Raw genomic sequence first — 27,737 nt, 5'->3', positions numbered from 1 at the left:
TCACTCTGACAGGAGGGACAAGGCCAACAATCCCAGGCTTAAGTTGCATTTAAAGAGCCCTGGAGCCTGTGTCTTGAGAAGGCTTGTGCCCTACCCTGGTGACTCTAACCTAGAAAGGAGATGAACTGCAGAATTCAGCTCTGCCCAGATCCCAGGGCAAAGACTAGTTAGAGAGACAGTTGTATTGATTCTTACCTAGTAGCTTACAGGGGCTTTGGGGCTGCTCTCTCTCCCTCCTCCTTCCAAAGTGGGCTCTCTGTACCCTGGTGTCTACAGCTAGCCCATCAGGCCTCTGGGCTATGGACTAGGGCCTGAGGTCATAACCCAGACTGCATCTAGATGCTCTATGCCTTTGTCAGTTTCCTTATTCTCTCTGAGCATTGGACTTTTCTGTAAGGGGAAGCAGTGAGCACCTGGCAGTTTGGGGACTGAAATGGGATACCAGGACAACAGGCTCGAGCAGGGACTGTCTGGGGCCAATGGGGCATAGGGTGACAGGCTGCCAACACATGGGGCCCTTGCCAAGGAGCTGCTTGCCCAGGGTAGCCATCCCTACTCCTGGTTAGGCCTCCTTCTGCTTGTCTACAGTGTCCCCTGGTCCCTTTTCCCAACACTCCTCCATGCTTGGAGGTTGGACACACATCTCTATCTTCCTGTAGTACCCCATGTGGGCTGGATGGCAGCTGGCAGAAGGCTCCTGACTGCATAGCACACAGCACAGGGCTGTGTCAAGGTCATCACAGAATCCTGACCTGGGCAGCCTCTTCCTCCAGCTGTGCTGCTCAGCATGGTGGCCGCTGGATACTTAACATGTGGCTGATCCATACCAAGCTAGGCTGAATGTGAGGTGCACATGTGAGATAACATGTGGCTGATCCACACCAAGCTGGGCTGAGTGTGAGATTGTAAATAATACAAAGTATTTCATTGGCTTAAGTTGCATTTAAAGAGCCCTGGAGCCTGTGTCTTGAGACATTGGTTGCTTTCTATTGCCAATTGAATGATATATGGACACATTGGATTAATAAATGAAAATTTATTTTACCTGTTTCTTTTGTTATTGTTCTTTCTTTCTTTTTAAATATAACTACTAGAAAGTGTGAAATTCTGTGTGTGGCTAGCATTATGTTTCTACTGAACAGTGCTGGTCTGGACTGCAGGTGTTAGGTGGGGTGAGGGCCCCTGCTCAGCATCTCTAGCCTGAGCTTGTAGCCTCCTAGAAATGAGCTGCCATGTGGAACTGGCAGGCAGGGGCGGTCCTCCAGGGGATGCTGGAAGGAGAGGCAGCAGTCCCATGAAGGTGGGTGGTCCCTGGCCATGAGCCCCTGCTCTTTAGTTCTTCTAGGTGTAGAGTCAGCCTCAAGTGTGAGTGGGGATTTCATAGTAGGCCTGCTTTGCAGCTGGCACTGCACTTAGCCCCTGGTGCAGATCCCGTCCTGGACATGAAAGCTGGAGGAGAGAGGAAGGGGATAGGGCTGGCTGAGTGGTCCAGGCCCAAAGCATATTAGGACCTCATGGTGGGTCTGGCTGTCAGGGAGGGCTTCCTGGAGGAGGAGGAGGAGGCAGGAAGTGGAGTTGGTCATACCTTTGTTGTGTTGTGTGGCTTCTATTTATGGGCCTTGCAGTGTGTAGGCTCTGGGTGACCATTATGTGACTAGATCAGGTGTGAGGAGAGGGTGGCCACAGGTCCATGAGGGTGAGGCAAAGTCCTGGGGACCATGGTGGGCAGCATGGAAGGACCCTCAGGCCTACTGCCCTTTTCCACACATTCACAGCCATGAAGAAATCAGAGCGTGGCTCAGTCCCCTGGACAGATGCCACCATGTCAGCATTCCTCTCACAGTGTCAGCAGCATCTGAGCCCTGTGTGTCCTTGTTGGGGGCATGGAGCAAGATCACATGACTATCTGCTCTTGCAGGTTTTTCTAGAGCTGACCTGTGGCCAAAGGGTATCCATCGAGGCCTGGCCAATGCTGGGAATCAGGCCCCGCAGCCCCTCCTCCCAGCAGAGGTGGGCCCTTCACTGTGGGGCGTCCCCTGGCTGGCGGAGCACAGGTAAAACGGCTTGAGCAATGGCTGACTGTTGTGTCCAGTGGCACTGTGAGCTTTCAGAAGCCAGAGGCCCTTGGCCATCTCCCAGATGTACAGCCTTGGGCTCCCTGGCCTCCCAAGTCTCTGTTTCCTCACCTGTAAACAGGTGGGGATCATGCCCTGTCCTAGGCTGCCTCCAAGGGCTTCTGGAACTCTCCTCACACGGTGGTAAAGGAGAAATCACAGTGAAGGTACGGGCAGGCAGAGACTAGGGAGAACTGCCTGGCATCTCTCAGCTGCAGCAGGTCTGGAAAAAGCGGGGAGACTTCCTTCTGGACTGAACCCCTGCTACTTGCCCGGCACTGCTGGGGCTGGGCTTGGCTGGAGGGGTGAGGCATGGACAGCACAGACACTTGGTGGCTGCAGATATACCAGTGGCATAGGGGGCCTTGTGAAGCACCTGTTGGAGCAGGGGCAGGAGTGACATTGTATGTGGAGCTGTTTCTTCACACACGGCCAGGAGGTGCGGCCTGGTGGAGTGGGGCTCTGCAGTCTTGTTAAGAGATTTGCATGGCATATTTGGAAACTGGAATCTTCCTGGGGCTTCTGAGTCACACATGATCATTGCTTTGCCTTCCACAAGGCTCTGCAGTGATGTAGGGAGGCCGGAGTCCTGGAGGCAGCCTTGGATGCCTGAGACAAGCAGCAGAGTTGCATGGGGCAGACAGGTGGGAAGAGCCGACTCTGGATGAACCCCCTGAACAGGAACCCAGCTTAACTTGCTCAGCATCCACAGCACCCTCAGCCACTGCATCTGTCCAGCAGATAAGCACAACTAACAGCAAGGCCAGAGACTTCTGCAGCCTGGGAGGCGGTGTAAGATGCAGGCCCGGATTGGTGGACCAAGGATCTGAGAAAGGGCCTCAGTGGAGCAGCTACAGGGTTGAAATTCTGCCTTGTACCTGGCTAGCTGTGGGCTGGCTCTTGCCCAGTGGCCTGCCAGCCCCTCTCCTGAGAGCAGTTGCCCAGTATACAGCAGCTGGGCTAGGCACCGTGGCTCCTTGAGCCCAAGAGGAATGACCCCTGCCACAGACCCCAGAGTCTCATAGCCCTCACATGAATGGGTGACCTTGAGCAAGTCACCCACCCCATTGAGCCTCAGCTTCCTTGTCCTTAAAATGGGTGATAGTACTGCTTCAGGGATGGCACATGGATGGTCCCAGTACCTCCCTCTGCATGCCAAAGGGCACTGACACAAGACTGTCAGCAGGGGGAGGCAGAGAGCCACCTCCAGGAAGCTGGGATAGGCAGCCTAAGGCCTTTGGGAGCGCTGAGCCTTAGTTCAAGCCCCTGCAGCCAGAAGAAGCCCCTCTCCCTCAAGGGGGTAGGACCCCCGGAAGTGCACAGCAGTCATGAGGGAGGAGGCCCACGGAGGCGTGTGGGCCACTTGGGTTGACGTGCTCAGAGTGCAAGTTGCTAGGCCCCTGTGGTATGGCCTCCCCCAGGAGAGAAGGGGACAGTGCCTGGGGCTGCTTCTTCAAGCAGCTTGTCCCCATGCGTCCTCATGTACTCTGGGTTTAGTCCTTGTGATATTTCTGCTAGGAGATGGGCAAGGCCTGATGGCTAGCATGCCCATCCTAATGCCAGAAGCCCCGGTTTAGAGACCTCGTCTCTCTCCTCTCCAGGTCCTCCATTCGCCAGGAGCTCTTATGACTTTGGGAGCAGACAGGTTCTTAAGAGCAGCAGGGCCCCTGAGGCCTGTCCTTGCATCCATGGGACAAACTTCATGGAGTGCATACACTGCTGGAGGTTGCTCTCTTTTGGGAACAATGTATTGTACCAGGCATGGTGTCCACCCTGTGATCTCAACTACTCAGGAAGCTGAGGCAGGAGGATCACAGGCTCAAGTCAACAGCTTAGTCAGACTGTCTCAACATAAAAAAGAAAAAGGGCTAGAGTTGTAGCTCAGTGGTAGAGCACCCCTGGATTCACTGCCTTGTGCCACAAAAATGAGTAAATAAATATTGTTTTGTGGGGAGACCCGCAGAATGTAAGATGAACCGTGCTGTGCAGTCAAGGCGCTGTACCACCCCCTCTGCCGCAGCCTCCTGTCACCCCAAAGCCAGACAAGAGCTATCAAGCAGTCCCTCCCGCTCCTCCACCCTGGGAGCTGTTTTGTCTCATAAGTGAAATCCCCCATCAGGTGGTCTTTTTGACAGCTCCCTTCACTAGCCACAGTGTCTCAGGTTTCATCCATGTTGTAGCAGGCGTCAGAGTTTCGTCCCTTTTTATGGTTCGATGATATTCCACTGTATTTTTATTGGTTTGGTCGTCCAGAGAACAGAGCCATGGGATGTACACACAGAGGGAAAGAGATTGCTCATAGGAACTGATGCATGCTGACAAGTCCCAAGAGCTGTCCTCACCAAGTCAGAGGCCTGGGAAAGGTGCTGCGATGGCTTTCAGTCCAAAGCTGGCAGGAGTCTGGAGTCTGTGGGAAGAGAGCGGTGTGGCTCAGCAGCTGGTGCTCAGCTTCTTACTCTGCCTTTGATCTACTCATGCCTTTAGCTGATTGGATGAAGCCCACCCACACTGGGGAGGGCCCTGTTTTTCCTCCTCTACAAATGTAAACATCAGTCACCCTCAGACATACCTTCAGGGACACACTTGGAATGTATGCCAATGGCCTAGCCAAATTAACACCTAGGATTCCCAAGCACAGCAAGGACAGACTACATGCTGTTTGCATTCCTTAGCTGACACTAGACACCTAGCTGTCTGTGCTGATGTGGATGCAGCGGCAGAGAGCACACACCAAGAAGTGGAATTTCTGGGTCTGGGTCCTGGGAATTCTTTGGGCAGAGTTCAGGCTGAGACCTCCCTCTGGAAAATGAGAATCAAACCACTTGCCATAATTCTGAATGTGACACCCCTTTCAAGAACCTCCCACCCTCACTCTTCTGGTGGGCAGCACAGTGCCCAGAAGGGACAGGGCATCCCAACATGGTGGGGAAACCTTGGGCTCACGCTTGTTCTCTGAGAGCCAGGCCCAGGATGGGCAGCACTTGGCGGTCTAAGAGGGAACATTGCTCTGGTCTGTGACTCCCTCAAGGTGTGGGCCGGTGCAGTTTAAACCTCCCTTCTCCAGCATTCTTTCTGGAATTTGAAAAGAAATCAATAAATAAGGGCAGAAGGGACCTTGCACTTGTGCTGGGCGCGGCACCCCTGGGTACCTGACATGCTGCCCCGACTGCCCATCAGCACACCCCTTCTGGTCCCATAGGGCTTTCCAGACTCACAGGCCATATCCACACAGCCCACGCAGACATGCTGTGGCTTCCATGGGTCTTCCTTGGGGCTACAGTCCTCACGGGGCATAAGACCCCTCCTCACATCCCCCCTACCTGCCGAAGGACTCCCTGGACTGTCCCCAGGATGGACAAGGTGACGGAAGAGCTGGTGGGGACTCCTGCCCAGGGTGTTCCCTCCAACAGGCTACCTATGCCTTGCTAGCAGCCAGATCCCCACTTCCACCAGCACCTGGCCTCGGTGGGGGCTGACACCCATGGGGTCTACAGATGGTGTGGTCCCCAGTTCCCCTGTGGGCCATGACTGGACTCTCCTGTCAGAAAGACCCAAAGACTCCTGGCTATCTCCAAGCAGGACAGCCCCAAGAAAGTGAGTCAGATGACACCAAGTTTAGCAAAATCTGGATGACCTAATGGTCATCATTTTTATTGCAAATCGGTTAACAAAAGATGAAAAAAATACATAATTTCCATCATCTACAGTTCTGCATGTAGATAACTTTTTTAAAGTTTCCTTTTTCTGTAAACTACACTCTATTTTATAAAACAGTAAGAATCAACATCTTAGGGCGTGTCTGGTCATGCCCACCACGGATGGTACAACACTGTCCTCCGAAAAGCCAAAGGAGCGCCCTGAGGAGGTAGGCACCTGCCCTGGGCAAGCTCCCACACACTCAGGAAATGGGCAGGGGCTGGGGGCGACCCAGGGCCATCCCTGGGTTGTGCTCTTAGGAGCTACGGTTCCGGCAGCTGCAGGTCATGTGGCCTGGGCCACATTCTGACATCCCTCATCATCTGACACAAAACAGACTTGTTCCATTAGATTTTTTAAACAAAATCCATCTTTAAAAACATATTTACAGACATAACTCTGCCACAGGCGTATACTCCACACTGTAAGGATCTGCTGCTCCCCTGGACAACATCCCCCTGAACCAGGGGGAGTGCCCCAGAGCAGGCTCTACCTGGCCCTCCAGACACCCCCAGGGCTGGACACAGATTGCCTACCCATGGCAGACAGGGATGCTGGGAGAGAACTGGTGGACACCAGCCCTCTGGAAGTCTCCAGACACGGGAGCCTTCAGCAGTGGAGTCTGTCCTCTGCTGAAAGTGGATCATGCTGCTCAAGGTGAGGGACTGGGGCCCCTATCAGGATGGCCCATGCAGTGTCCTTCCCCAGAAGAGGGTGGGACCCCTCCACGTGGCCTCCAGTGGGTACCACACTCCACAGGTGGACGGCTGCTCCATATGACACCTCAATGTCAGGAAGGGGCTGGTGGGAATGGGAACTTGCAAGACCAGTGACCACTAGGAACACTGACCCTGAACAAAGATTCACGACTGATACCAGGGAAGGATTCCCGGGACCACAGCTTTCAAAGCGTGTTTTAGACCCATCACTAAAAATACCAAGACAGTGGACCACATCATTTAAGTTTCTTGTTTCAGATACAGATTAGTCCACATGCCCAAGGCGCCAAGGTCCTGCCTTAGTTCCCTCTAGACCCAATTTCTCACCAGACACAGGGGACACTGGGAGGGGGAGGGCAGGGCTGGTGGGCCCCTAGGAAAGGCCGGGTACCCTGAGGACTCTGGGCAGGGCAGTTCAAACCTCCTTCCTCCAGCTTTCTTTTTGGAATTTGAAAAGAAATCAATAAATAAATGGCACTTATAAATCATGAATCTTTGCTTATATTTTACAAACATGTAAGGATCTTTACCCTAAGTAGGAAAATCATGTCTCTAAGAATAGTTTATTTCCTTGGAACACAAAAGTTTTTACCTGGTGCCATAAAAAACAGTACATATAAATAAAAAGGCAGTGTTTCTGTGTAAAATAAAAGTACATAAATAAATACTAAAAAAAATGAAATTCTTGTTCTTATTTTGTATAAAAACATTTTTTTTTTTTAAAAAAAAAAAGGCTCCTTTGGTTGGCCCCAGCATCCTGGAGCACTGGACACACCCGGCAGGGCTTGGGAAAGGAAGCTGGGGTCCCGTGGGCGCGGCTGTTTACTTGAACGCCTCTGGAATGTGGGTGACCTGGGATTGCATGGTGGTGGGCGGGCTGGAGATGCCCTCGGACCAATCAGAGATGTTGGAATGTGGCGACGAGCTGGACCACTGATCGGGGGACTCTGGGGACGGGGTGAGGAAGGGATGCTCGGGCACCTGAAGCTGGTGGCTAGGGGTATTGTCCACAGGCGAGGAGGAGTAGCTGTGCTGGGAGGGTGGGGTCAGGAACTGGGTAGTGGTCATAGGCGGGACCAGTGAGGATGGCAGTGAGGTGGGCAAGGCCTGGCTCTCCTGGGGCAGGATGGTGTGCACCGTCAGGTTGCTGGGGCCCAATGGCTGCACATCCTGGCTAGGCTCCCCTCCCAGGAGGCTCCGACCCAGGTGGCCACTGGCTGCTGTGCCCACACCCAGGTGTGGCTGCGCAGGTGGCTGCAGGCTCTGGGGTTGCTGCATGTCTGGCATCTGCAGGTTCTGTTGCTGCATCTGCAAGTTTTGCTGCGGCACCTGCTGGGGCTGCACCAGGTGAGGCTGGGTGGCATGCCGTGCACTGGGCAGGCCCTGGTAGCTCATCATCTGGGACAGTGCGCTGGCAGACAGACTGCCGGGCAGTGAGCCCATCATGGTGTGCTGGAGAGCGGGGGCCTGTGTGCTCAGCGAGCCGGGTGCCACCGCCCCTCTCAGCGGGTTGTACTGGCTGGGCACCATGCCACTCTGCAGCCGGGAGAGCCACTCACATTGGCCATTCAAGCCTGCAGCCCCGCCCACAGTGAAATTCACAGCCCCTGTGCTGCTGGCACCCAGGATCGTGCCAGTGCTGGAGGCCACAGGCAAGTGGGAGAGCCGTGGGGGGCCAGGCTCAAAGGCCAGCCGGCTGCCCCCACCCAGCGCTGCCATCTCAGGCTTGGCTGCCACATTCAGATGGCTGATACCCAGGTGGGCATCAGGCATGCCGGGCAGGTGGTTGAGCGGCATGGATGGAGATTGCTGGAAGGGGGAGGGCAGGAGGGGTGGCGAGGCCACGTCCGACAGGTAGCCATGCGGTGACTCGAGGGAGTCCACTGGTGACAGCATGCTGGAGCTGTCCAGCAGGCAGCCCTTGCCGTCCTGGGACTTCTTCCTGCGTGCCTTGAGGTCCCTGGCCTCCTTGCTGCCACAGGCTGGGCCTTTGGTGCTAGGTTTTCGAGCCTTCTTGCCCTGCACACTGGGCTTGAGGTTGCCCAGGTAACCGCTGGGCGAGCAGAGGGTGGGCGACAGGCGGGGTGTGCTGCCCAGGGCGGCCCCATGTAGCTGGGGGCTGCGCACCAGGTTGTGCTCATCCAGCAGCCGCACGATGTCATGGTGCATGCGCTCCTGTGCGATGTCCCGAGGCAGGCGGTCCATGTGGTCGGTGATGTCCCGGTTAGCAAAGTGGTCCAGCAGCACCTTGGCGGTCTCATAGCTGCCCTCCCGGGCGGCCAGAAACAAAGGTGTCTCTTCCTGGGGACATGCAGAAGGCAGGTGAGGGGCTGGCTGATATGGATGGCCACTTGCACATCCCAGGGGTTGGGAGCCCATGCAGACCCCACTCCTGCCAGCACCATACCATGACCTGCCCTGATTGCTGACCCTTTTATTGGGGAGAAGCCATTCAAATGAGGCAAGGGGTCAAGTGTCAGGGGGCTTTGTGTCTGCTGTCAGCAGGTTGACTGACATCTAGGGAGGCCCACCCAAAGGCAGAGCAAGAGAAGGGGACACACAAAGGGCATTTCCATGGAACATTCTATCCCAAACAGGACAAATGGGTAGTATCAGAAAGGAATAGGTGAGCGTAGCTCCTGAAGACACGCCTTCTACTTCCTGGGCTGGGACAACGCCCAAGCCACCACAAAATGTAGTGATTGGCCAGAGCCTGTTGCTTCAGGATGGAAGGCGTGGGTCATTCAGAGTGGCTCCCCACACTGATTCTTTTCTAAAACCTTAGATGACATGTCATCTGGCACCCACCCAGAGGGTCTGTGGGGTCCTCTACAACTAAATATGTAGGCCTTCATCTGCACAGTGGGGTCACAACCCACTAAAAATCTAATAAACTGTGGGCCCGGTCTCCCTCCTCTAAATCTGCAGACGTGGAATACTGCAGTGATTGGCTTGGGGTCCTGGAAGTGCATCCGTGGCCTAGGTAAGGAGCTTCCTCTCAAGAGGGACTGTCAGCCCTGGCATCTCGGCTGTTTCCTGGCCTACTCTGCCCAGTGGATGAGCCATTTGCCTGAGAGGCTGCTGTGCAGGGAGTGAAAAGGGGCCCAAGGCCTGGTGCCCAGCAGCCAGTCCCTCAGTCTCTGGGGTTCTGTTCCTCCCATGGGACAGACCAGATCATGCTACCAGCCTTGGACTGGGAGCACCTGGGTCTGAAGCATTCCCTGGTGCCTGACGCCTGCTGTGACTCCCTCACCCAAGACAGGCCCTGGCTTGAGATGTAGCTAGGGTCACCTGGAGTCAGGGCACGGGAGGCAGAGGCTCTGCCCTTTATGCCCAAGGGCCCAGAGGAACCCAAACACAGTCATCAGACAACTGAGGAGTCCCGGGAGACAGTTGGGCTGCAGCAGGGAGGAAAAGCCAGGCCTGCGCAGCACCGTCTCCCCAGCCTCAGGGCAGTGGGTGGGGCCACCTCTGCACCTAGAAGCCTGGCCAAGCACAGAGCCACCCACCTCAACCCCTCAGCTGCACTGGTGTCACCATGCATCCATGACAGCAGAGGTGAGGCCCAGGTAGCTGACAGAGGCTCATAGCAGCACCTCCCCGATGCAGGGCAGGACCCCTTAGTTTGCTGCAGCACCACCCCGACTTGGGAGGAAGTCAGGAGAGTAGCCATGTGCTGGCTCCTGCTGGGCGGCTGTGTGCATGTGCCAGAAGTTCCCACCACAACCCTGAGACCAGCTCTCGCCTCCTCACCTTGTTGTTCTGCATGTCCTTGTTGGCCCCATTCTTTAGGAGCACAACGGCGGCATCCACGTTGTTCACAGCAGCAGCCCAGTGCAGGGCCGACTTGCCTGGGGGAGCAGACAGAGAGAGTCAGGAGCAGCCTGGGCAGCGGCCCTGCCCTGACCCGGCAGCTGGGCTACAGCCTGGCCTACCCAGGTCATCCACGGCGTTGACGTCCGCGTGAGAGTTGATGAGATCCTCCAGCATGCCCTCCACAGCCAGGCGGGCGGCTAGGATCAAGGGAGTTGTGCCGTCATGCATGCGGGCGTCCAGGTCTGTGGCTCGGTTCCGGATCAGGATCTGGACACAAGGGAGGATTCAAGCAGGGGCATCACAAACATGAGCCTGATGCCTCTGGCTAGGGACCGATGCCTAGACCAGGGCCAGCTACCCTCCCAGAGTCAACAAGGCCACCCCTGCACCTGAATGGTCCTAGAACCATGGGACAGTGTGAAGCTGTACTTGAGGTGGACTGAGCCCCTCAGCGACACGGGCACTCATCACAACCATGTATAGCCTCGTTTAATCCTTCCATGCCCCCAAATAGAGGGGTCCTGGTCTTGCCCAGCCACAGGGGTGCAGAGGGTCATGAACTCTGGCTCACATCCTATACCATATTCAGAACCACTGAGCCAGGTTGTGTTGGTCTAGACCCCCAGTGGTAGGGTGAGCAGCCCGCAAAACACCACCTTGCCCAGACTCACAGGCAGGAAGGGTGGTCCCCATCTACTGGTGAGTGGACAGGGCTAAGCAACGTGCCCCACTGCGTAGGCCCCAGCAGTGCTCCTGAGAGTCCTAGTCTCTGCCTGCAGAGGGGCCACTTGGAGAGGCACACACTGGGCATGGTTAGCGCCTGCCCCGGGCTTCCTTCCATTTTCCTTTTAAGGCTAATCTCAATTCCTTATTTCCATTTGAGTTAAGAAATCATCAAGCGGCAAGTTTCATGAAGATGCCTGGCTTATGCCCCATCTGAGTTGCTCCAGGTTCCAACCAGGGGATGGGTATGCAGATGGCAGCCTGCAGGAAACCTCTGTGGGGGTGCTCCCAAAAGACCCTAAACCCACCCTTGCCCCAGGCTCCCTGGCAAGGACAGAGGGTAACTGGGCCAGCACAGCCTCTAAGCTCTCTTCTCACCACCAGGGGCTACGCCTGCGGCCACGGCTGTAAAAGAAGGGCAGGGCGAGGAGGGCAGCAGCACTGGGACTAGGACCTTGAGCCTACCCTGACCCTGAGCCCAGGCTGTCTTGGGTGGGGGTAGGGAGGCCCTTCCACACCTGCAGCCCCCAGGCCTCTAGCTGGGCACCACTGGCAGCTTCCCACAGAGGACAGAGTGGGGTTTGGTGTTCTCCCTGAGCACGCCTCCTGGGGCGCTCACATCCTGGGGGAGACTCCAGCTGACTGCTTCAGCTACAGCCAGATCAGGGTTCCCAGGGCCCCCTGGGCCTAGCTGTGGCAGCCCTGAGGCGGCACAGGAGCAGCTGCTGCCTACCTGGAAGACGCCCTGAGCATCAGCAGAAACGGCCGCATGCAGTGGGGTGCGCCCCATGTTGTCCTGGATGTTGGCGTCTGCGCTGGCCTCTAGCAGGCGCTTGGCAGCATCGGAGCGCGAGTAACGGGCAGCCAGGTGCAGGGCGGTCTCGCCTGTGCGGTCGGTCTGGTTGTGCAGGCTGGCGCCCTGGTAGATGAAGTCGGAGATGACGGCTGGGGCATCCTCCTCCTCCTCACTGTTGCCTGTCTCCAGGCCGCCTCCACTGCAGGAGGCGATCATGAGCGGGGTGAAGCCATCTGTGTTGAGGGCAGAGAGGGCCGGGGTTCAGTCCTGCATGGCCAGCCTCAGCCCCGAGTTCAGGGGGCAGCCTTGTGGACATGCTGACCAATGCACCATGGCCCTGCACACACAGCCATGCCACGGGGGCAGCCAGGGCACTGCAGAAGCTACCCTGTGCTCCTTAAGGACACAGCGCAAGCCCCACTGCCAACTTGCTGGTAAGTGGTGGGGACATGGTGCTGCTCCCTGACCTGTCCAAGACCCCTCACCAAACCCCCCGGAAAAAGACAAGTCTGCAGTTAGAACCTGGACTCTGAATGACTCACAGGAATCAATGGGAGGGAGGGCTCAGGGTGGCCGGTTCAAGGAAGGATCCCACCCTCCCATGGCCTCCCAGCGTGTGCGCTGGGAGGGGAGCAGTGACTGAGGGAGGGCAGGCAGGCTGCGGGGGCCCTGGCTGGAGCTCCATCTCCCACATCCCACACCTAGCCCAGGGTCAGAGCTCAGGTGGCCTTACCGGGCCCACGGACATTAACATCCATGCAGTCAGCATCGGCCTCTCCCTGGGGCGGTGTGGGTGCCATGGCGGACATGCGTAGGTCTGCAGCGTCCAAGTGCTGCTGGGTCCACTGTCGGTGGTCTGTCTGGTCATCCAGGTCAGGAAGAACCACAGGTTCCTCGAACTAAGTTGAGGAGGAGCAGAGAGCCACACCCTCAGGTCGGCCCTAGAGTTAGCCAGCCACTGGGGGAGGCCTGGACCCACTGGACTCACCCGGAACTTCTTGGTCTCCAGGCCCTCGTCCCCCCACTCGTTCTGGCTCTCATCCATGAGGGCGCCGTCCGAGGCGTTCTTCAGAGGCCTGGGTGGGGTGGAAGGCGAGGCTGAGCGGGCTCCCAGGGAGCCGCCTGCGGCCATGGCTCAAACAGAGCCCCCAGAGGACGCTGTCTGCCCACCCCCAGAGGCAGGCTGCCTCCACTCACTTGAGGCCCACGGAGTCCTCGCCCAGGGGCTCCCGCCGCTTCTTCTTGCTGGCCTCGGACACCTTGAAGCCCTCGGGGAACCAGAGCTGGCCATGCTGCCGCCGGCGCTTGCGGGACAGCAGGACCCCGCAGCCCACGAAGAAGAGCAGCACGAAGGCGGCCGCGGCCACATACATGAGGTGCAGCTGAGCAGGCGGCGGCGGCTCCACCGTCTCACCTGCGGGCAGGGGCCGCGGGTAGGCGCCCGGACGTCAGCGTGGCTATGCAGTGGGCCAGTGGCCAGGAGCCTGCTCACCTGCTCTCCACCATCCCGCCCCCCAAAATAAGGTCATTTTCTACGCGATTAATCAGAATTGCAAACTATTGCTAAATTCTCTCCTGCACCAGCCGACTCTGTCTGGAGACGGCTTTCACTTTTTCCCCTTTCAGGGAGAAGGATTAACCAACTTCAAATCGCCGCACTTGCATTGAGCTGTTAAGACAAAGGATTTAGGGGGATTTTCAAGATACAAACTTCAACACTTCACATGACACCGATCAATTCTTCACTCGCTCCCTCTCTCTCTCTTTAAAAAAAAAGCTGTAATGATTTTGAAATAATACCCAACAAAGAAAAAACAGGAGGAGGGGTGGGGAGAGAAAGGCTCCCACTTTCCACTGGGTTGGCTCGTCCCCTGGCAGCTCCTCCAACAGCTGTTGCCAAGGGTAGGGAAGGCGGGCCATCCAGAGAATTCTCTCCTGCACTTCAGATGGCAGGACACACCCACGGGTGGCATGGGGAGCAGGCCACTAGGGTGGGGGACAGGGGGATGGGCAGCTCTGGCTTCTCCCAGGGGACCCTCCCCAGTAGGCAACCTGTTCCCGTTGGCTTGGGCGGGGGCCACACTCACTCTGCACCGCATCGATCTTGTAGGGGATATTGAGGCTGCCCAGCGAGGCCAGCGCCCCCAGGAAGGCAGCCACATCGGTGGCACTCTGGAAGCACTGGGAGGAGGACTGCATGCACTGCCGGTTGTCGATCTCCAGGTAGACGATAGACCTGGGACACACCGCCAGGCTGGGACCAGAACCCGCCACCAGCGCCCGCCCAACACACTGCCCAGGGTCAGCCCTGGCCCCTCACTGCCATCCTGACAGAAGAGGCAGTCTGACAGCAGCAACCCGGAAGTGAGCAGCCCGTCCAGTGACCTCATACAGGACACAGGCACACACAGGCACTCATTACGGAGCCCCTCAGTGCGCTCTCCCAGCGCCCCCACAGCCCCTGGGGCTCCCTCTGTGCCACGAGCACCCACTTCCCTTATTCAGGAGTCCACGCCCCTCCTAGGAGCTGCGTCCAGGCACTGCAGAGTACAGGGATGCAGAGTGGGGGGCAGGGGGGCAGGTTCAGAACCTGACAAGGGCGGGGCCACACCCAGCCTGGACACTAGGACCCTAACAGGCCTCTGTGTGATGTGCGTCTGGCCTTCCTGGCTGTTTCCCACCAGCAAAAGGACCATGAAACTTGGGGTTGGGCACACCAAGGTGCCACCACCCTGGTCCAGGGTCAAGCAGGAGATGATGGCAGGAGAGTGGGACCCCTAGGCGTAGGACATGGGTGATGGACTTGCTCAGCTAGTGCTTCTGGACCCCCAAGGTGGCCGCAGTGTCCACAGGCCTATGCCCTCCCATAGTGCTCAGCTCCTCAGCCTTCAGGGCCCAGCCACAGCACCCCTACCCAAGCTCCCAGCCCTGACTCTTTTCAGGCTAGAAAAGGGGCCCCAATGACAGCTGGGTCTTGTCCAGAGTAGGTGTGCCAGCCCCATGGGGGACCCTGGAGCTTCAGTCAGCTCAGTCCCCAATCCTGGTGCACATCTGAACCCCAGGCCCACCATCTGGGCAAAGGCGTGAAGCTGAAGGCACCAGGATGGGTGGGGGTGCTGGGGGAGATGTGGCCATGGAGGCAAGGGCCTTGTCAGTCACACCACCTCTGCTCCCTGGCTGCACAGGTCCTGGACACTCAGGCCTGCCCACTTTTATCACAAAGCCGGTGGTACTGCCTGCCCCGGGCAGCTGATGCGAGCAGGTGGAACTGGATGGAGGACAGGGAGGTACTAGGGAACAGACCATGTGGACCAGGGCTCACTCACCCCCGAATGTCCATGGGGTCCAGCTCCCTACGCTGGCGCCTGCTGCTGCCGGGGAGCAGGGAGGCAGTGGCCTGGCCAAGTAGGGAACCAGGTGCTGCCCAGCCCGCGGCACGCTTGATGGGGTGTTTGCGCAGCTCCTCCTCGTGGCCATAGTAGGGGAAGATCATCTGGTGGCCCTGCGCATCCCGCTTGAAGACCACGTTGGTGTGCAGCACACGGCTGAGCTCCCGCAGGAAGTGCAGAGAGTGGTTGCGCAGCTGCTGGGGTGGCAGCAGCACCACCAGCACCAGTGTGCCGGCGGCCAGCCGCTCGGGGACGTGCTCCGCGCAGTCCAGCCCGTCCCACTCACACTCGGCGCTGTTGCAGCCCTGGTCGCAGTGCCCATCGCTGAAGTGGTCCTTGCAGTACTGGTCGTACAGGGGGCTGCAGGCACAGGGGGCTCAGGCCACCTCCCAGTGGGGTCCCCCTGTGTCCCCCAGCCACCCACCACCTCCAGTGCTGGCCCATGTCCTTCCTCCCGTTGCCCTGCACTGTCCCCGGCCCCGGGGAGGCCTCGTCTTACTTGCACTGGCCTTCTGCGTGCTGGCAGTCGAAGCCGTCGAAGAGGCAGCCGGCCGAGTTGCACTGGCTGTCGCAGCGGCCGTCGCTGAAGTACTTCCAGCACTGCAGGGACTGCGTGCAGTTCTTCCAGGGGTCGTTGAAGTTGAGGGAGCAGTCACCCCCATCCCAGCCACAGGCATGGTTGTTACACTGCAGGCTGCAGACCTTGTTGCCCGCGTCCGCCTGGCACTCCGGCAGTTCGCAGGCCTCCTCGATCTGTGGTGGGGGGATGTCACGCCCAGCACCACCCCCAAAGCTGTAGTCTAGGATGTGGCACAGGAGCCCGTTGAACTTGGGGGGGCACAGGCAGCGGTAGAAGGGGCTCTCGGATGTGGGCTCACAGCTTCCCTGGTTGTAGCAGGGGTTGCCGCTCAAGCAGGGGCTGCTGGCTGGGAACTGGCACTCGGGGCCCGTGAAGGGCGCCAGGCACAGGCAGGTGGGGCTGCGTGGGCCCGAGATGCATGTGCCCCCATGGAGGCAGCGCAGTGTGCCACAGGTGCGGGCATCATTCTCGCAGGTGGCGCCCTCAAAGCCCTGAGGAAAGAGGCAATGCAGGGGTCAGGGCCAGCCGCATCCCCTACCTGGAAGCGGGGTCGTGGACCTGCCCAGCATCAAAGCCCCAAAAGTACACTTCTCAGGGAGAAGGTCAGGGGTCGCTGGTGTGGGAGGGAGAGGGGGTGACAGGGAGGTGGAACCCCAGGAAATGCATGTGACACAGTGCTGGCAGATGTCTGTCATTATACACAGCCTGATACCCAGGGCAACCCGGAGCTACCTGTGGACCTGAGTCAGTGACCAGCAATAGTGCTGGGCAGCTGTGCAAGGTGCTGAGGGCGGGGAGGGCCAGCTCTGCACTCTGACCTACAACCTGTAAAGCTAAAGCTGCTCCCAAAGTAAAGTTATGAGAATCTGACAAATGAGGGCTGGAGGCTGTGGCCCTGCGGCAGAGCACTGGCCTTGGCCCTGGATTCAGCCCCAGCACTGCCAAACAAAAATGCAACTGGTGAGCTCTGCAGAACCACGATGGGCCCAGCTCCACCCTGAGGCCCTGCTGAGTGAGGGAGGCCTGCCAGGGGCTGCTTCAGGGCTGCATGGCCAGAGGGGAGGCCAGCCTCCAGTTCGCTGTGTGGTTATACCTACCGCTGGGCACTTGCAGATGAACCCACGGGCAGTGTTGGATGCCACATTGCAAGTGCCCCCGTTCTTGCAGGGCTTACCCTTGCATCCATTGATGACAGACTCACAGCGACGCCCTGGGGATGAGAGGAGTATGAGGGTTAGCCCTGCCCCATTCCCATGGCCCCGCCCCCTGGCCCCTGCTGCCCGGCCCCATGCCACACCCAGCCCCCAGACCTACCAGTGTGGCCAGGGCGGCACTCGCAGTGGAAGTCGTTGACACGCTGCACGCAGTTCTGGGTGCCACGTGCATCACAGGGGTTGGACAGGCACTCGTTGACATCGCCTTCACACCGCTCACCCACAAAGCCGGGTGGACAGGTGCAGCTGTAGCCGCCCACCTGGTCGACGCAGGTGCCATTGTTGAAGCACCTGGGGCTCCGGGAGGTAGGGTCTAGAGGGGGGCTGCAGTCGTCCACATTGATCTCACAGTGCACACCTGCAGGGTGCAGTGATCAGGGCTGGGGCCACAGGGCTGCCCGGCCTGTCTGTCCTGATGCAGCAGGTGGTCAGTACTGGACCACCAGGATGCTCAGGAAAGGCTTGATGGGACAGCAAAGGTCAGACCCCACACTTCCTGCTGGGACACCCTTCTGGGTCCCTTCCTGCCAGCTCTGCACCCACCCAGGCCCACAAGGCAGAGTGGAGTCATGTGCTGGTTGCAGGACACACCAGCCCAGCTCTCCCCTGGTGAGAACCCTGGCCCCCGCCCTGGGGTGCAGCCTTACCCTGTGTTCCCCGGGGGCAGGAGCACTTGTAGGTGTTAGTGAGGTCGATGCAGGTGCCCCCGTTCTGGCAGGGGTGGGACAGGCACTCGTTGATCTCCTCAGAGCAGTTGGCCCCATGGTATCCGGCCATGCACTGCAGGGAGAACAGGGACGGGGAGGCAGCTCGAGGGGGGGCACAGCTTGGCGCTCCCCACCCCGCCCTGTAGGCTGACAGCAATCAAGCTGCCCTCCTGAGCAGGGAAGCCTCAGGGACCTCAGGACCATGCAGGGATCTCGTGAGCAGGAGGCTTTGCTGAAGGTGGGATGAGGCCTGGTCTCCCAGGCTAGACAGGAGGGCCTCAGGGAGGTGCCAGCTGAGCCCAGGCACAACCGGGGGGCGGGCAGGGACACCTGACCCACCGCCCAGCGCATTCTCCCTCCTCCTTCTCTGCTGAGCCCACATATGGCTCCTGGCCCGACTGTCACCTTGCAGGAGTAACCGCCCAGGTAGTCGGTGCAGGTGGCCCCGTTCTGGCAGGGGCTGGGCGAGCACTCGTCCACCTCGTCCTCACAGTAGCTGCCGGTGTACCCCGCCTGGCAGCGGCAGTGGTGGGTGTTGCCTGCATCCACACACAATCCTCCGTGCTGGCACAGGTGGGAGACCTTGACCCCTGCAGGGGGTGGTGGGCGGGAGTGAGGTGAGGCAGCTCCTCCCTCAGGATTGCGGGGACCACCCAGGGCCTGCTGGTTACCTCGCTGCTGTGCGGCCACCTCACAGGAGACACTGGGCACGTCGCAGTAGAGGCCAGTCCAGCCACTGCGGCACTCACAGCGATACAGAGTGTTGGTCTGCCAGCACTTGCCTCCATTCTTGCAGGGAGAGGAGTCACACCAGCGCACGAGGTCCTGGGGGCAGGCGGGGTCAGCATGCTCACCACCACCCCCCCGCCCGCCCACACCACCAGTTCTGATTAGGGCTCTATCCTGCCACTCCCCCATCCCTGCCAGCAATCACTTCAGCCAAAGGACCCTGCGCTGAGGGGAGCTGTGACCCCATTCCACAGGGTGCAGGCAGCAGAGAGGACTGGGGCTCTCCCCACCTGCCCTGGGAGCAGCCTGGCACTGGGGCCAGTCTGTCTTGCTCTCAAGGCCCCAGAGCTGCAGGTAATGGGTGGTCCATGAAAATGAGTATTGGACACTCAAGCCTGATGCCCACAGAGCACAAGGTTGGCCTCCAGATCATCTCATTCCACCCCGGCTCCAAGGACCCTACGGGATGTGGAAGGGGCCTCCCATTGGCAGTGCAAACCCCATGCCTGGCGTCCCCTCCCGCCCTCTCACCTGGCAGTTGAGGCCAGTGTAGCCCTGCGGGCAGGTGCACTTGTAGGTGCCGTAGCTGTCCTGGCAGGTGCCACCGTGCAGGCAGGGCCGTGAATCACACTCGTTAATGTCATGCTGACAGTAGCTGCCCGTGAAGCCGGGAGGGCACAGGCAGGTGAAGGCATTGATGCCGTCCACACAAGTGCCGCCGTTGAAGCAGGAGCTGGGGGGGTGGGGAGGTGAGCGTGCAGCATGTCCCCACCGAGAAGGGGCCACCCACAAGCAGCTCCCTTCCTTCCTGTGCCTTTTCTACGACGCGTGCTGAGACACCTTACAGCACACACAGGTATGTGGTGGTTAAAGTAACAGAAACCAGTCTGCATCCAACACGGGAAACTATCATGTCACAAACCGGGGACTGAACTTCTTGGCCACCAAGGCCAAAGGGAATCGAGATGTTCTGACATGCTTGTTGGACAGGAGACATCCCAGTTCTTCTGGATAAACTATGAAGGTTCCTGACTAAGTCACGGGAGGTCACAATGACCCTCTGAAGAGAACACAGTATTGGAGCTGGGGTCACAGCTCAGGGGTAGTGTTTACGAGCCTGAGTGGGGCCCCGGGTTCAAGTCCCAGCACTACAAAGAAAAAGACTGGACTCGAGTCCATCAGAGCTGAGTGCCCTCATCCTGGGCAGACAGCTGCCAGTGTGCTGGGCTGCCAGACACTGCGCCTCCACGGCACTTCCCCGGCCCACCCCAGGCCAGGCCCCACGGCGGCAGCTGGAGAGGCCACAGACAGGGCCACCCTGGCAGCAGGCACACACCTCTCTGTGCAGTCGGGCGTGTTGTTCTCACAGTGGATGCCATTGAAGCCCGCGGGGCAGGTGCAGGTGTAGCTGTCCACGCAGTCCGTGCAGTTGGCCCCATGGTGGCAGGGGTTGCTGGCGCACTCGTTGATGTCCTCCTCACAAAAGGCACCCTGGAAGCCAGGCAGGCAGTCGCAGAAGGCCGTGTTGACGCCGTCTGTGCAGGAGCCACCATTGTGACATGGGTCTGGGAGGGGACAGGAGGGCCAGCCTGAAGGGTGGGCACCAACCCACGCTGCAGGGCGACTAGGCCTGCAGGCAGGCTTGCTGAGGGGGGTGGAGGTAAATGCTGGGTGCCCCCTGGACACAGGCTGAGTCCAGCCCTTCTGAGGGTCCCCTGACCTCAGGCTCCAGAGCAGGGAGGAGGGGTGATCTCCCCTCCATACTCAGCCAATCAAGGGTGGCACCAAGCAGGACCCTGCTTCTCTAAATCCCAGCTTTCCATGAGGCTGGGCTGGGGAGGCCCAGGAGCCTGCACCTTGGGGGCCTGCCGAGGACCAAGTCCGCAGCAGGGAGGGCCAAGCCCCTACCTCAGCCCGGAGGTCCGAGCAGGGCCAGTCTGGTAAGCAGGTAGAGGCCCACTGTGGTACCAGGAGGCAGTGACTACCTCCCTAGCCTGTCCCCCAGCCCCTGACCTGGACTCCCTAATGAGCCACTGCAGGAGGACCAAGTGGATGGCTCTGGGGTCCTGACGGCCAATGCCACCTGGCTGGGCACTGACTGGCAGTGTTCTCCCCTTTGACCCCAAGGGGCTCCCTGCCCATGCCCGCCTGGTGGGAGAGATGCCTAAGACCATCCCAGAGACGCAGAGCGCCGCACTCACTCGGCCGGCAGTCATCGATGTCACTCTCGCAGTTGCGCCCTGTGTAGCCTGCCTGGCAGAGGCAGCGGTAGCTACCGTTGGTGTTCTGGCAGGACGCGCCATTGCGGCAGGGGCTCTTCACGCACTCATTGACATCAATCTCACAGGTCTGCCCTGCAGGGGGCGGAAGAGGCCTTCACCTCAGCTGGTCCCAGCCCCTCAGGACTGTCCTGGGTCCCCTGACTTGGCCAGAGAAGCCTGCAGAAACCCAGGATGGGAAGGGCCCTCCAAGGCCAGTTCTAGAGCCCTCCTGACAAGAGCTTATCTCCTAAGATGGCGCACCTGTTCCTCTTGTCCTCCCTGCCCACCCCCCAGTCTGGACAGCCAGCCTCACCCTGCCAGCCCACTGGGCAGACGCAGAAAAAGCTCTCGTAGTCCTCCGACTCCCTGCACACCCCGCTGTTTCTGCAGGGGCTGGGGGCACACGGGGCCAGCACCCCCTCACATGTGGCTCCTAGGGAGAGACACGGGTGAGACCCAGGAGCCCAGCCCTGCAGCACCTCAGCTAGGGAACCTACGGGTCCCACAGGGAGTGAACACACAGGGAGTGTGTCCCTGCTGAGCCCTGACCCTGAACCTGGGGAAAAGTAGGTGGAATGCAGACCAGATGCCCAGACCAGCCAGGCAGATGCTCACCTGGCGCTCCCCCACTCGGCCCCCATCACTAGAGAAGTCTAGGAGAGGCAGCCACAGCCTGGTGGGGACACTGCACCTGCCCCAGCCCCCCGTCTTCTGAAGACAAGAAGCCCTGGAGCTGCCAAGCTCTGGGTCAAGGAGGGCTGAACAGAGGGGCAGGCTCTGCACCTGTGCTCTGAAAGGGGACAGAGCCCCTGCAATCTCAAGCACACCCTACTTGTCAGGGAGCCTTGGGTGCAGCCGGGGCCTCAGCCTGTGACTCCCGGCTTCCCCAGCAGCCTTCCTGTTTATGGCTCTGGGGCTGGCCTCCCAGGAGCGAGGAAGCGTTATCTTCCTCGTCTCCCACCGTGTCCGGGTGCTGGTGTGACTTTCCAGGCCTCTCTATCGGTTTCCACAGTGACCTGGGCAGGCAGGAACTTAGCCAGAGTTTCCGACAATTGTACAAAGGGAAGCAGGAAGAGGGCAGACCGGAAGCAAGTCAGCCCAGAGGGCTCCTCCCACCAGCCCCAGAGCAGCAGGTCCAGAAGGGACACAGGGTGCACCAGCTGCTCAGAGTTTCCTCACTGACCGACAGGGTGACAAAATCCAGGCCCCTGGCTCTTGTCAAAGAAAACACTCTTCTGGCCGCAGGCCACCGAGTGTCATGGGAACACAGTCATGGACCCCCACCCATCTCAGGCAGGCCCTCCCAAGGCACCTAGGGCCCAACTGTCCCCATGGCAGTGTCCTCTGCCCATCCCCGGGGTAGCCACAGGGCCCTTTCCACTATGGACCTTCCTGTCGAATACGCTGCACATCACGGCCACAGGGGGCCCATTTCCCATGATCACTGTGGCCAGGCCTAGGCAGGGGCTAAGACACCCGGGGAAATGTCTCCTGCCTCTGCTCAGCCACAACAGAGAGCTCCTTGTTCCCCTAACACAAAGAGACCCGCCGTCAAAGGAATCCCTCAGGCCCGGCATGCAGGGGAGGGCCGTCGGCCCCAGAGGCCCATGCAGACTGAAGGACGAGGCCCTGGTAGCCAAAGGTCCAGGCTGGGCTCCTGGTGCTCGCCTCTGGGCAGGTGAGTCATGTGACACACCTGGGACAGACTTAAACTGGACCTTCAGGCTCTGCATTTGCTCATCTGGCATCTCCATTCCTAGGGCCAGGCCCTCAGCAAGGAGCAGAGTCTTCCGAATGCTGCTGAGGAGTGGACGCCAGCCCAGGAGTGCTGGCACTGAGGCCTGCACCACCTCACCTGTGTAAGGCAGTAGGCAGTTGCACTTGTACCCAGCGACGTCATCGATGCAGGTGCCCTGGTTCAGGCACGGGTTGGACGCACACTCGTTGATGTTGGTCTGGCAGTTGGGGCCTGCAGAGTGGGCAGCAGTCAGTGTGTCTGTCCTGGCCAGCCCGCCCTCACCCCTAGGAGACGGCCGGGCACTCACCACTGAAGCCTTCCCGGCACGTGCACACATAGCCGCTGGTCATGTCTTTGCAGGTGCCGCCATTGACACAGGGGTTGGACTCGCACTCGTTGGTGTTGATATCACAGTTTGTCCCACTCCACCCAGGCTCACAGTCACACTTGTACCTGTAGAGCCACCATGCTGCTGGTCAGGCCTGGCCTGGGCAGCGTCGGCCTGGGCTCTGGTCCTCCTGGCCCTGCCACAGTTGCGGACCAATGGAAGGGGGGTCTGACCAGGTGGACCCTCTGAGTCCTTTAAAATAGGGCTGAGACCACGGCAGGGGTCCCCTCTTGCCAACAACCAGTGCAGCAGGGCCTCTGCAGTGCAGAATGCACAGCCAGAGATGTCCACTACTGTCTGGCTGCAAGAGCAGCATGGACACCCCAGGTGTCACTGCAGCTACACATGAGGGTCTTGAGGCCCCTTAGGCCTGTGTTCCAAGCAGACACTAGGGCCCTCGGGGACGCACAGCCAGGACTACCAGGCAGACCAGGGGCTGACTAAGCCCCACATTGGGGCTCTGGGGTCACATCTGCCCTTGAGCCCTGCCCCCCCAGGGCCATCTGCCGCCCCGCCCAGCCAGTGCTCTATACACAGCGTCCAGGGCCATACCCGTTGAGGCTGTCCCGGCAGACCCCATGGACGCAGGGGCTGCTGTTACACTCGTTGACCTCGGATAGACAGGTAGGGTCGTGGTAGCCCTCAGGGCAGTGGCAGGTGAACCCGTTGATGCCATCCTCACAGGTGCCCCCGTTGTGGCAGGGGTTCGCCGCACACTCGTCGATGTTGACGTTGCACATGCTCCCTGTGGGCAGCAGCTGTGAGCCTCCCTTCCCCCAGGGCCGGGCATCGGGGGGCAGACTCCCGGGCCTCAGTTACTCCCTCAGCCAAGCGGGGACACCGCCTCCTCTGGTCTCCCAGGTGCAGGAGACAGCTGGACATGGCAGCAGCTGCAGGGCCCACGCTCAGGACCTGCTCCCACCAGCTTCCCCGTGGCCCCTGACACAGACACTGCTGATGTCCCCTCTGATGGAACCTGAGGCCAGAGTGGTCAAGGCATTTGCTTGAGGATAGATGGTGCGTGGCAGAGGCCGAATGTGCCCGCCCACGCACTGGCCACTCCCTCGCAGCAGGGCCAGCACTGACCAGGGACAGATGTGTGGTCTCTACGGCAGCTGACCTCTGCCATTCTGGCCCTCAGGTCCCAGCTAGCCCCAAAGTCGCCCAGACCTGGACTGTCCACCTGACCTCAGCCTCGTCCACCTCTGCTCTGGACCCCTACCTGTGTAGCCTGGCTCACAGGCACACTCGTAGCCATCGATCTTATCTAAGCAGGTGCCCGAGTCACAGGGGCTGCTGGCACAGTCGTCCAGATTGACTTCACAGTTGGGTCCTGGAGGAGGAGTGGGCATGTGGTCAGCTTAAGACCCCTGCCTTGCCCCCCTCACCTGACCCCAGCCTGGCCAGGCACCTGTGGTCCCCTTAAGGCAGAAGCAGAAGTAGGCATTGTCGCGGTCCTGACAGGTGCCACCATGGCGACAGGGCTGGCTGTGGCACTCGTTAATGTTGGTCTCGCAGTGGTGGCCCGTGTAGCCTGGTTGGCACAAGCAGGTGAAGGTGGCCACACCATCCTTGCAGGAGCCGTAGTGACAGGGGTCAGGGTCACACTCATCTATGTCCACCTCGCAGTGGGTCCCTGTGTAGCCTGTCACAGGAAGGGTGGGCACAAGAGGGCTCAGGCCCAGCCACTCCCTAGATGCACCTTGGGAAGCCGCAGATCAGAGCCAGGGTCACTGCCACTCAGAGAAGGGTGCCGGGTCACGCCTTGGGACGTCCTCACAGCCCCGTCTGGGTCAGAGCAGCTCTGTGCTCTTGGTCCCTGGACTAGACGGCTCCAGACAGAGCTGTCCCTGATCCCGCCGCATGGCCCCCCGTCCAGCCCCACCCTTTGCCCGCACCTTCCGTGCACACACAGGTGTAGGTGTTGGGCCCATCCAGGCACCTGGCCCCGTTCCTGCAGGGTGTGCTGGCACACTCGTCCACGTCATACTGGCACAGGTGTCCACTGAAGCCTGTGGCAGGCAGGGGTGGTGGTCACATGGCAGTTCTGTCTGTGGCCCTGTGGGCACCTCTCTGGGGCTCAGCAGCCAGTGCCCAGCTGGGCAGACCCCAGGCTCCCCACTGCACTTTCGGAGCCCTGGCCCTCTGATCAGAGCAAACCCCGTGAGGGCCCATGTGTCTACCTCCGCCTGACAGAGGGGCTTTTTCCCAAACCCACTCTGGTTGCCATGGCAACTTCCTGGGCTGTGAATGAGGGCTCCCCACACTGCAGTGTCTGGGATGGCTGATTTGCATTTCAGGAGGCCAGAGGCCCCGTGCCCCAGGGCAGACAAGACACCCTGCCAAGCTCCCTCCAGGGTGTCTCCCCTGCTCTGCCTCCCAGCGCTCTGCAGCAAGGGCCAGGGAGGCAGCGGGGGCAGGAGGCTCCCTCCTAGCCCAGGAGTGACTGGGGCTCTCAGCCCCTTCTCTCCAGGCGGAAGAAACTGCACCCCACACCCCGGCACACCCAGCAAGGTAGGGCCGAAACCCATGCTCCGCCTGGACTTGCCCTCTGGGGCAACCTAAAAACACCCCCTCCCAGCAGCCTGGAGCCCCTACAACTTCAACCCCCAGGACAGTGGGATGGCTCCTGTGGGCCAGCCCTAGGCCTGGGTGCAGGCCACCGGCTGTGGCAAACAGGATGCAGGGCCCTGGGGGACCTTACCTGTGGGGCACTCGCACACGAACTCGTTGATCTTGTCCAGGCAGCGGCCACCATGGAGGCACGGGCTGCTGGCACACTCATCCATGTTGACCTCGCAGTACACGCCTTCATAGCCTGGGGGTGGGAGAAACTGCCTCAGCCCCCTGATCCAGCCCCAGCACCCCACCCCGGCTGTGCTCATACTTGTGCCCCTGCAGGCCCTGCGCTGACCCACCTACTGGGCTTTGGCCCTCTCTGCTGCTCTGTGAGCCTAGCCTCAGTTTCCCCAAATGCCCCCCAGCCAAGAAAGCAGAGGTGTGGCCAGTGTGCCCATAGGCTGCCCCTGAGGCTGTCCGGCCTTGGCTGGGCTCCTGCTCCCTGCGCTCCAGGGCTGGGGGTGGCTGGCAGGACGCACCGGGCATACAGATGCACTGGAACTCCCCGATCTGGTCCAGGCAGGTGGCATCGTTCTGACAGGGGTTTGAGACGCACTCGTTGACATCGATCTCGCAGCGGGGACCCGTGTAGCCCTGCAGACACTGGCACTCGAAGGAGCCCAGCGTGTTGAGGCACTTGCCCGCGTGCTCACAGGGGTTGGCACCTGGTGAGAGGTGGTGGTGAAGGGCCACTGCAGGCCCTGGCCTCCCCCACCACCTGTGTCCTCCAGGGCTGGCCGCTTCGCCCAGCTGCCCGCACCTACCCAGTGCACATTCGTCCACGTCCTGGCTGCAGGCTGGCCCCGTGTATCCCGAGGGACAGGTGCAGATGGCCTTGCCATTGACAGGGTTGGTGTCACAGTTGGAGCCCTCATTGCAAGGGTTGCTGATGCATGCGTCGCTAAGGTGGCAGAGCAGGCCTAGTGGGACAGCAGTGGTCAGCTGGGCTGGGCTCCTGGCTGGGAACGGAGGCCACCATACCCGGAAAGGGGTCTCCCACAGTGACGCCCTTGATGCCCACACTCAGGTTGCTTGGGAGGGCAAGGCCACAGCACTCACCAGTGCGGCCGTGGGGACACTCGCAGTAGAAGGAGGCCACGCGGTCGTGGCAGGTGGCACCGTGGAAGCAGGCAGCACTGGCACAGTCGTCAATATTCTCGCCACAGTCCTCGCCCGTCCAGCCATTGACGCACACACAGTTGTAGCCGCCAAGGGTGTTGTGGCAGGTGCCACCATTCTGGCAGGCGGTGGGCATGAGCTGGCACTCGTCCACGTCCTCTGTGCAGTACTGGCCTGCAGGGGTGGGCAGGGGACCGTCAACCCTGGACTGCCACACACAGAGCTCCTCATTCCCCAGGTGAAGGGCTACAAAGCCACCCGTCCAGGGAGCCCTCCTGGCTGATCCCAGCCTTCCCTGTACTCTGCCACCAGAGGGCTGTGGTCCCAATTCCCCACCCTCACCCATCACCCCACCAGACAGGAGCTCTGAGGGCGGAGACTGTGTCTGTCCACCCTGGAACCCGGTGTCCAACTCGGACTTCAACCTGGCTCAACACGGGGACCTAATGCTGGACACAGGCTGCTAAGGGCCCATCAGACCAGCTGATGCTCCTTTGTGCTGAGCCCAGGGTGGGGTTCTCAGGCCCTGGTCCTGGGCACAGTAGCTGTCCCTCACGTGGTCCTTCCAGGACAACCTGGACCCTCCCTCCACCCCCACACAGATGAGTGGGCGGGTCCTGCCCGCCCAGGCCACTTTCCCACATACACACCTGTCCACTCTGGTGGACAGCGGCAGTTGTAGGTGTTCACTCCGTCCACGCAGGCACCCCCGTTCTTGCAGCCATTTCCTGGACAGTCATCCACATTCTCCTCGCAATTCTGACCCGTGAAGCCTGTGGTAGAGGGAGGGCAGGATTGAGCCTGCCCGGGGCCAGCCGCTGGGCTCCCCCATGCCTGGCTCCTGGAGTCTGCTGGAGTGTGAGCAGGCCATGCCTGGTGCCCACAGGGAACATGCTTCTCTCAGAGAGTCATCACCCGAATGGCCAGCTGAACAGAGGCTCTACCACAAAACTGTCAGTTGCAGGGGCCAACTCTAGGGCCAGGTGTCTCCGACATGAGGACTGAGCGGATGGGACCCAGGTGGGCCTGCTCTGCCAAGACATGGTCCTGCCCCAGGGCACAGAAGCGGCCTCGGCCTCCCAGGAATGGAGACGGCTGGCCTGCCAGGCGTGGCTCCACAGGGTGAGGG

At 59.9% G+C, this 27,737-nt stretch overlaps 1 protein-coding gene across 4 annotated transcripts in view; it reads right to left on the bottom strand.

Annotated features, from left to right (window-relative positions):
• Positions 1-5,766: 5,766 nt before the first annotated feature.
• Positions 5,767-27,737, bottom strand: part of Notch1 (notch receptor 1) — a 43,704-nt gene continuing 21,733 nt past the window's right edge. Inside the window, exons 5-34 of one of the 4 annotated variants that reach the window (XM_076845059.2) lie at positions 27,259-27,381; positions 26,549-26,782; positions 26,254-26,409; positions 25,969-26,154; positions 25,575-25,688; positions 24,769-24,882; positions 24,282-24,515; positions 24,093-24,203; positions 23,423-23,615; positions 22,790-22,935; positions 22,600-22,713; positions 21,058-21,177; positions 20,685-20,837; positions 19,820-20,048; positions 19,015-19,216; positions 18,426-18,579; positions 18,160-18,344; positions 17,695-17,827; positions 17,148-17,405; positions 16,931-17,043; positions 15,753-16,324; positions 15,191-15,613; positions 13,952-14,100; positions 13,062-13,278; positions 12,853-12,940; positions 12,598-12,763; positions 11,802-12,097; positions 10,465-10,612; positions 10,283-10,380; positions 5,767-8,830 (exon numbers count right to left, since the gene is read on the bottom strand). In XM_076845059.2, the coding sequence (XP_076701174.1) occupies positions 7,352-8,830; positions 10,283-10,380; positions 10,465-10,612; positions 11,802-12,097; positions 12,598-12,763; positions 12,853-12,940; positions 13,062-13,278; positions 13,952-14,100; positions 15,191-15,613; positions 15,753-16,324; positions 16,931-17,043; positions 17,148-17,405; positions 17,695-17,827; positions 18,160-18,344; positions 18,426-18,579; positions 19,015-19,216; positions 19,820-20,048; positions 20,685-20,837; positions 21,058-21,177; positions 22,600-22,713; positions 22,790-22,935; positions 23,423-23,615; positions 24,093-24,203; positions 24,282-24,515; positions 24,769-24,882; positions 25,575-25,688; positions 25,969-26,154; positions 26,254-26,409; positions 26,549-26,782; positions 27,259-27,381 (6,908 nt within the window). In that variant the 3' untranslated portion in view covers positions 5,767-7,351. Of the gene's footprint in view, positions 8,831-10,282; positions 10,381-10,464; positions 10,613-11,801; positions 12,098-12,597; positions 12,764-12,852; positions 12,941-13,061; positions 13,534-13,951; positions 14,101-15,190; positions 15,614-15,752; positions 16,325-16,930; positions 17,044-17,147; positions 17,406-17,694; positions 17,828-18,159; positions 18,345-18,425; positions 18,580-19,014; positions 19,217-19,819; positions 20,049-20,684; positions 20,838-21,057; positions 21,178-22,599; positions 22,714-22,789; positions 22,936-23,422; positions 23,616-24,092; positions 24,204-24,281; positions 24,516-24,768; positions 24,883-25,574; positions 25,689-25,968; positions 26,155-26,253; positions 26,410-26,548; positions 26,783-27,258; positions 27,382-27,737 lie in introns of those variants that run through there. The other 3 variants (XM_076845060.2, XM_076845061.2, XM_076845062.2) reach the window with 3 other exon arrangements.

This window comes from Callospermophilus lateralis, chromosome 2 (assembly GCF_048772815.1).
Source record: "Callospermophilus lateralis isolate mCalLat2 chromosome 2, mCalLat2.hap1, whole genome shotgun sequence".
Taxonomy (NCBI): domain Eukaryota; kingdom Metazoa; phylum Chordata; class Mammalia; order Rodentia; family Sciuridae; genus Callospermophilus; species Callospermophilus lateralis.
This window is presented reverse-complemented; position numbering and strand designations above follow the sequence as displayed.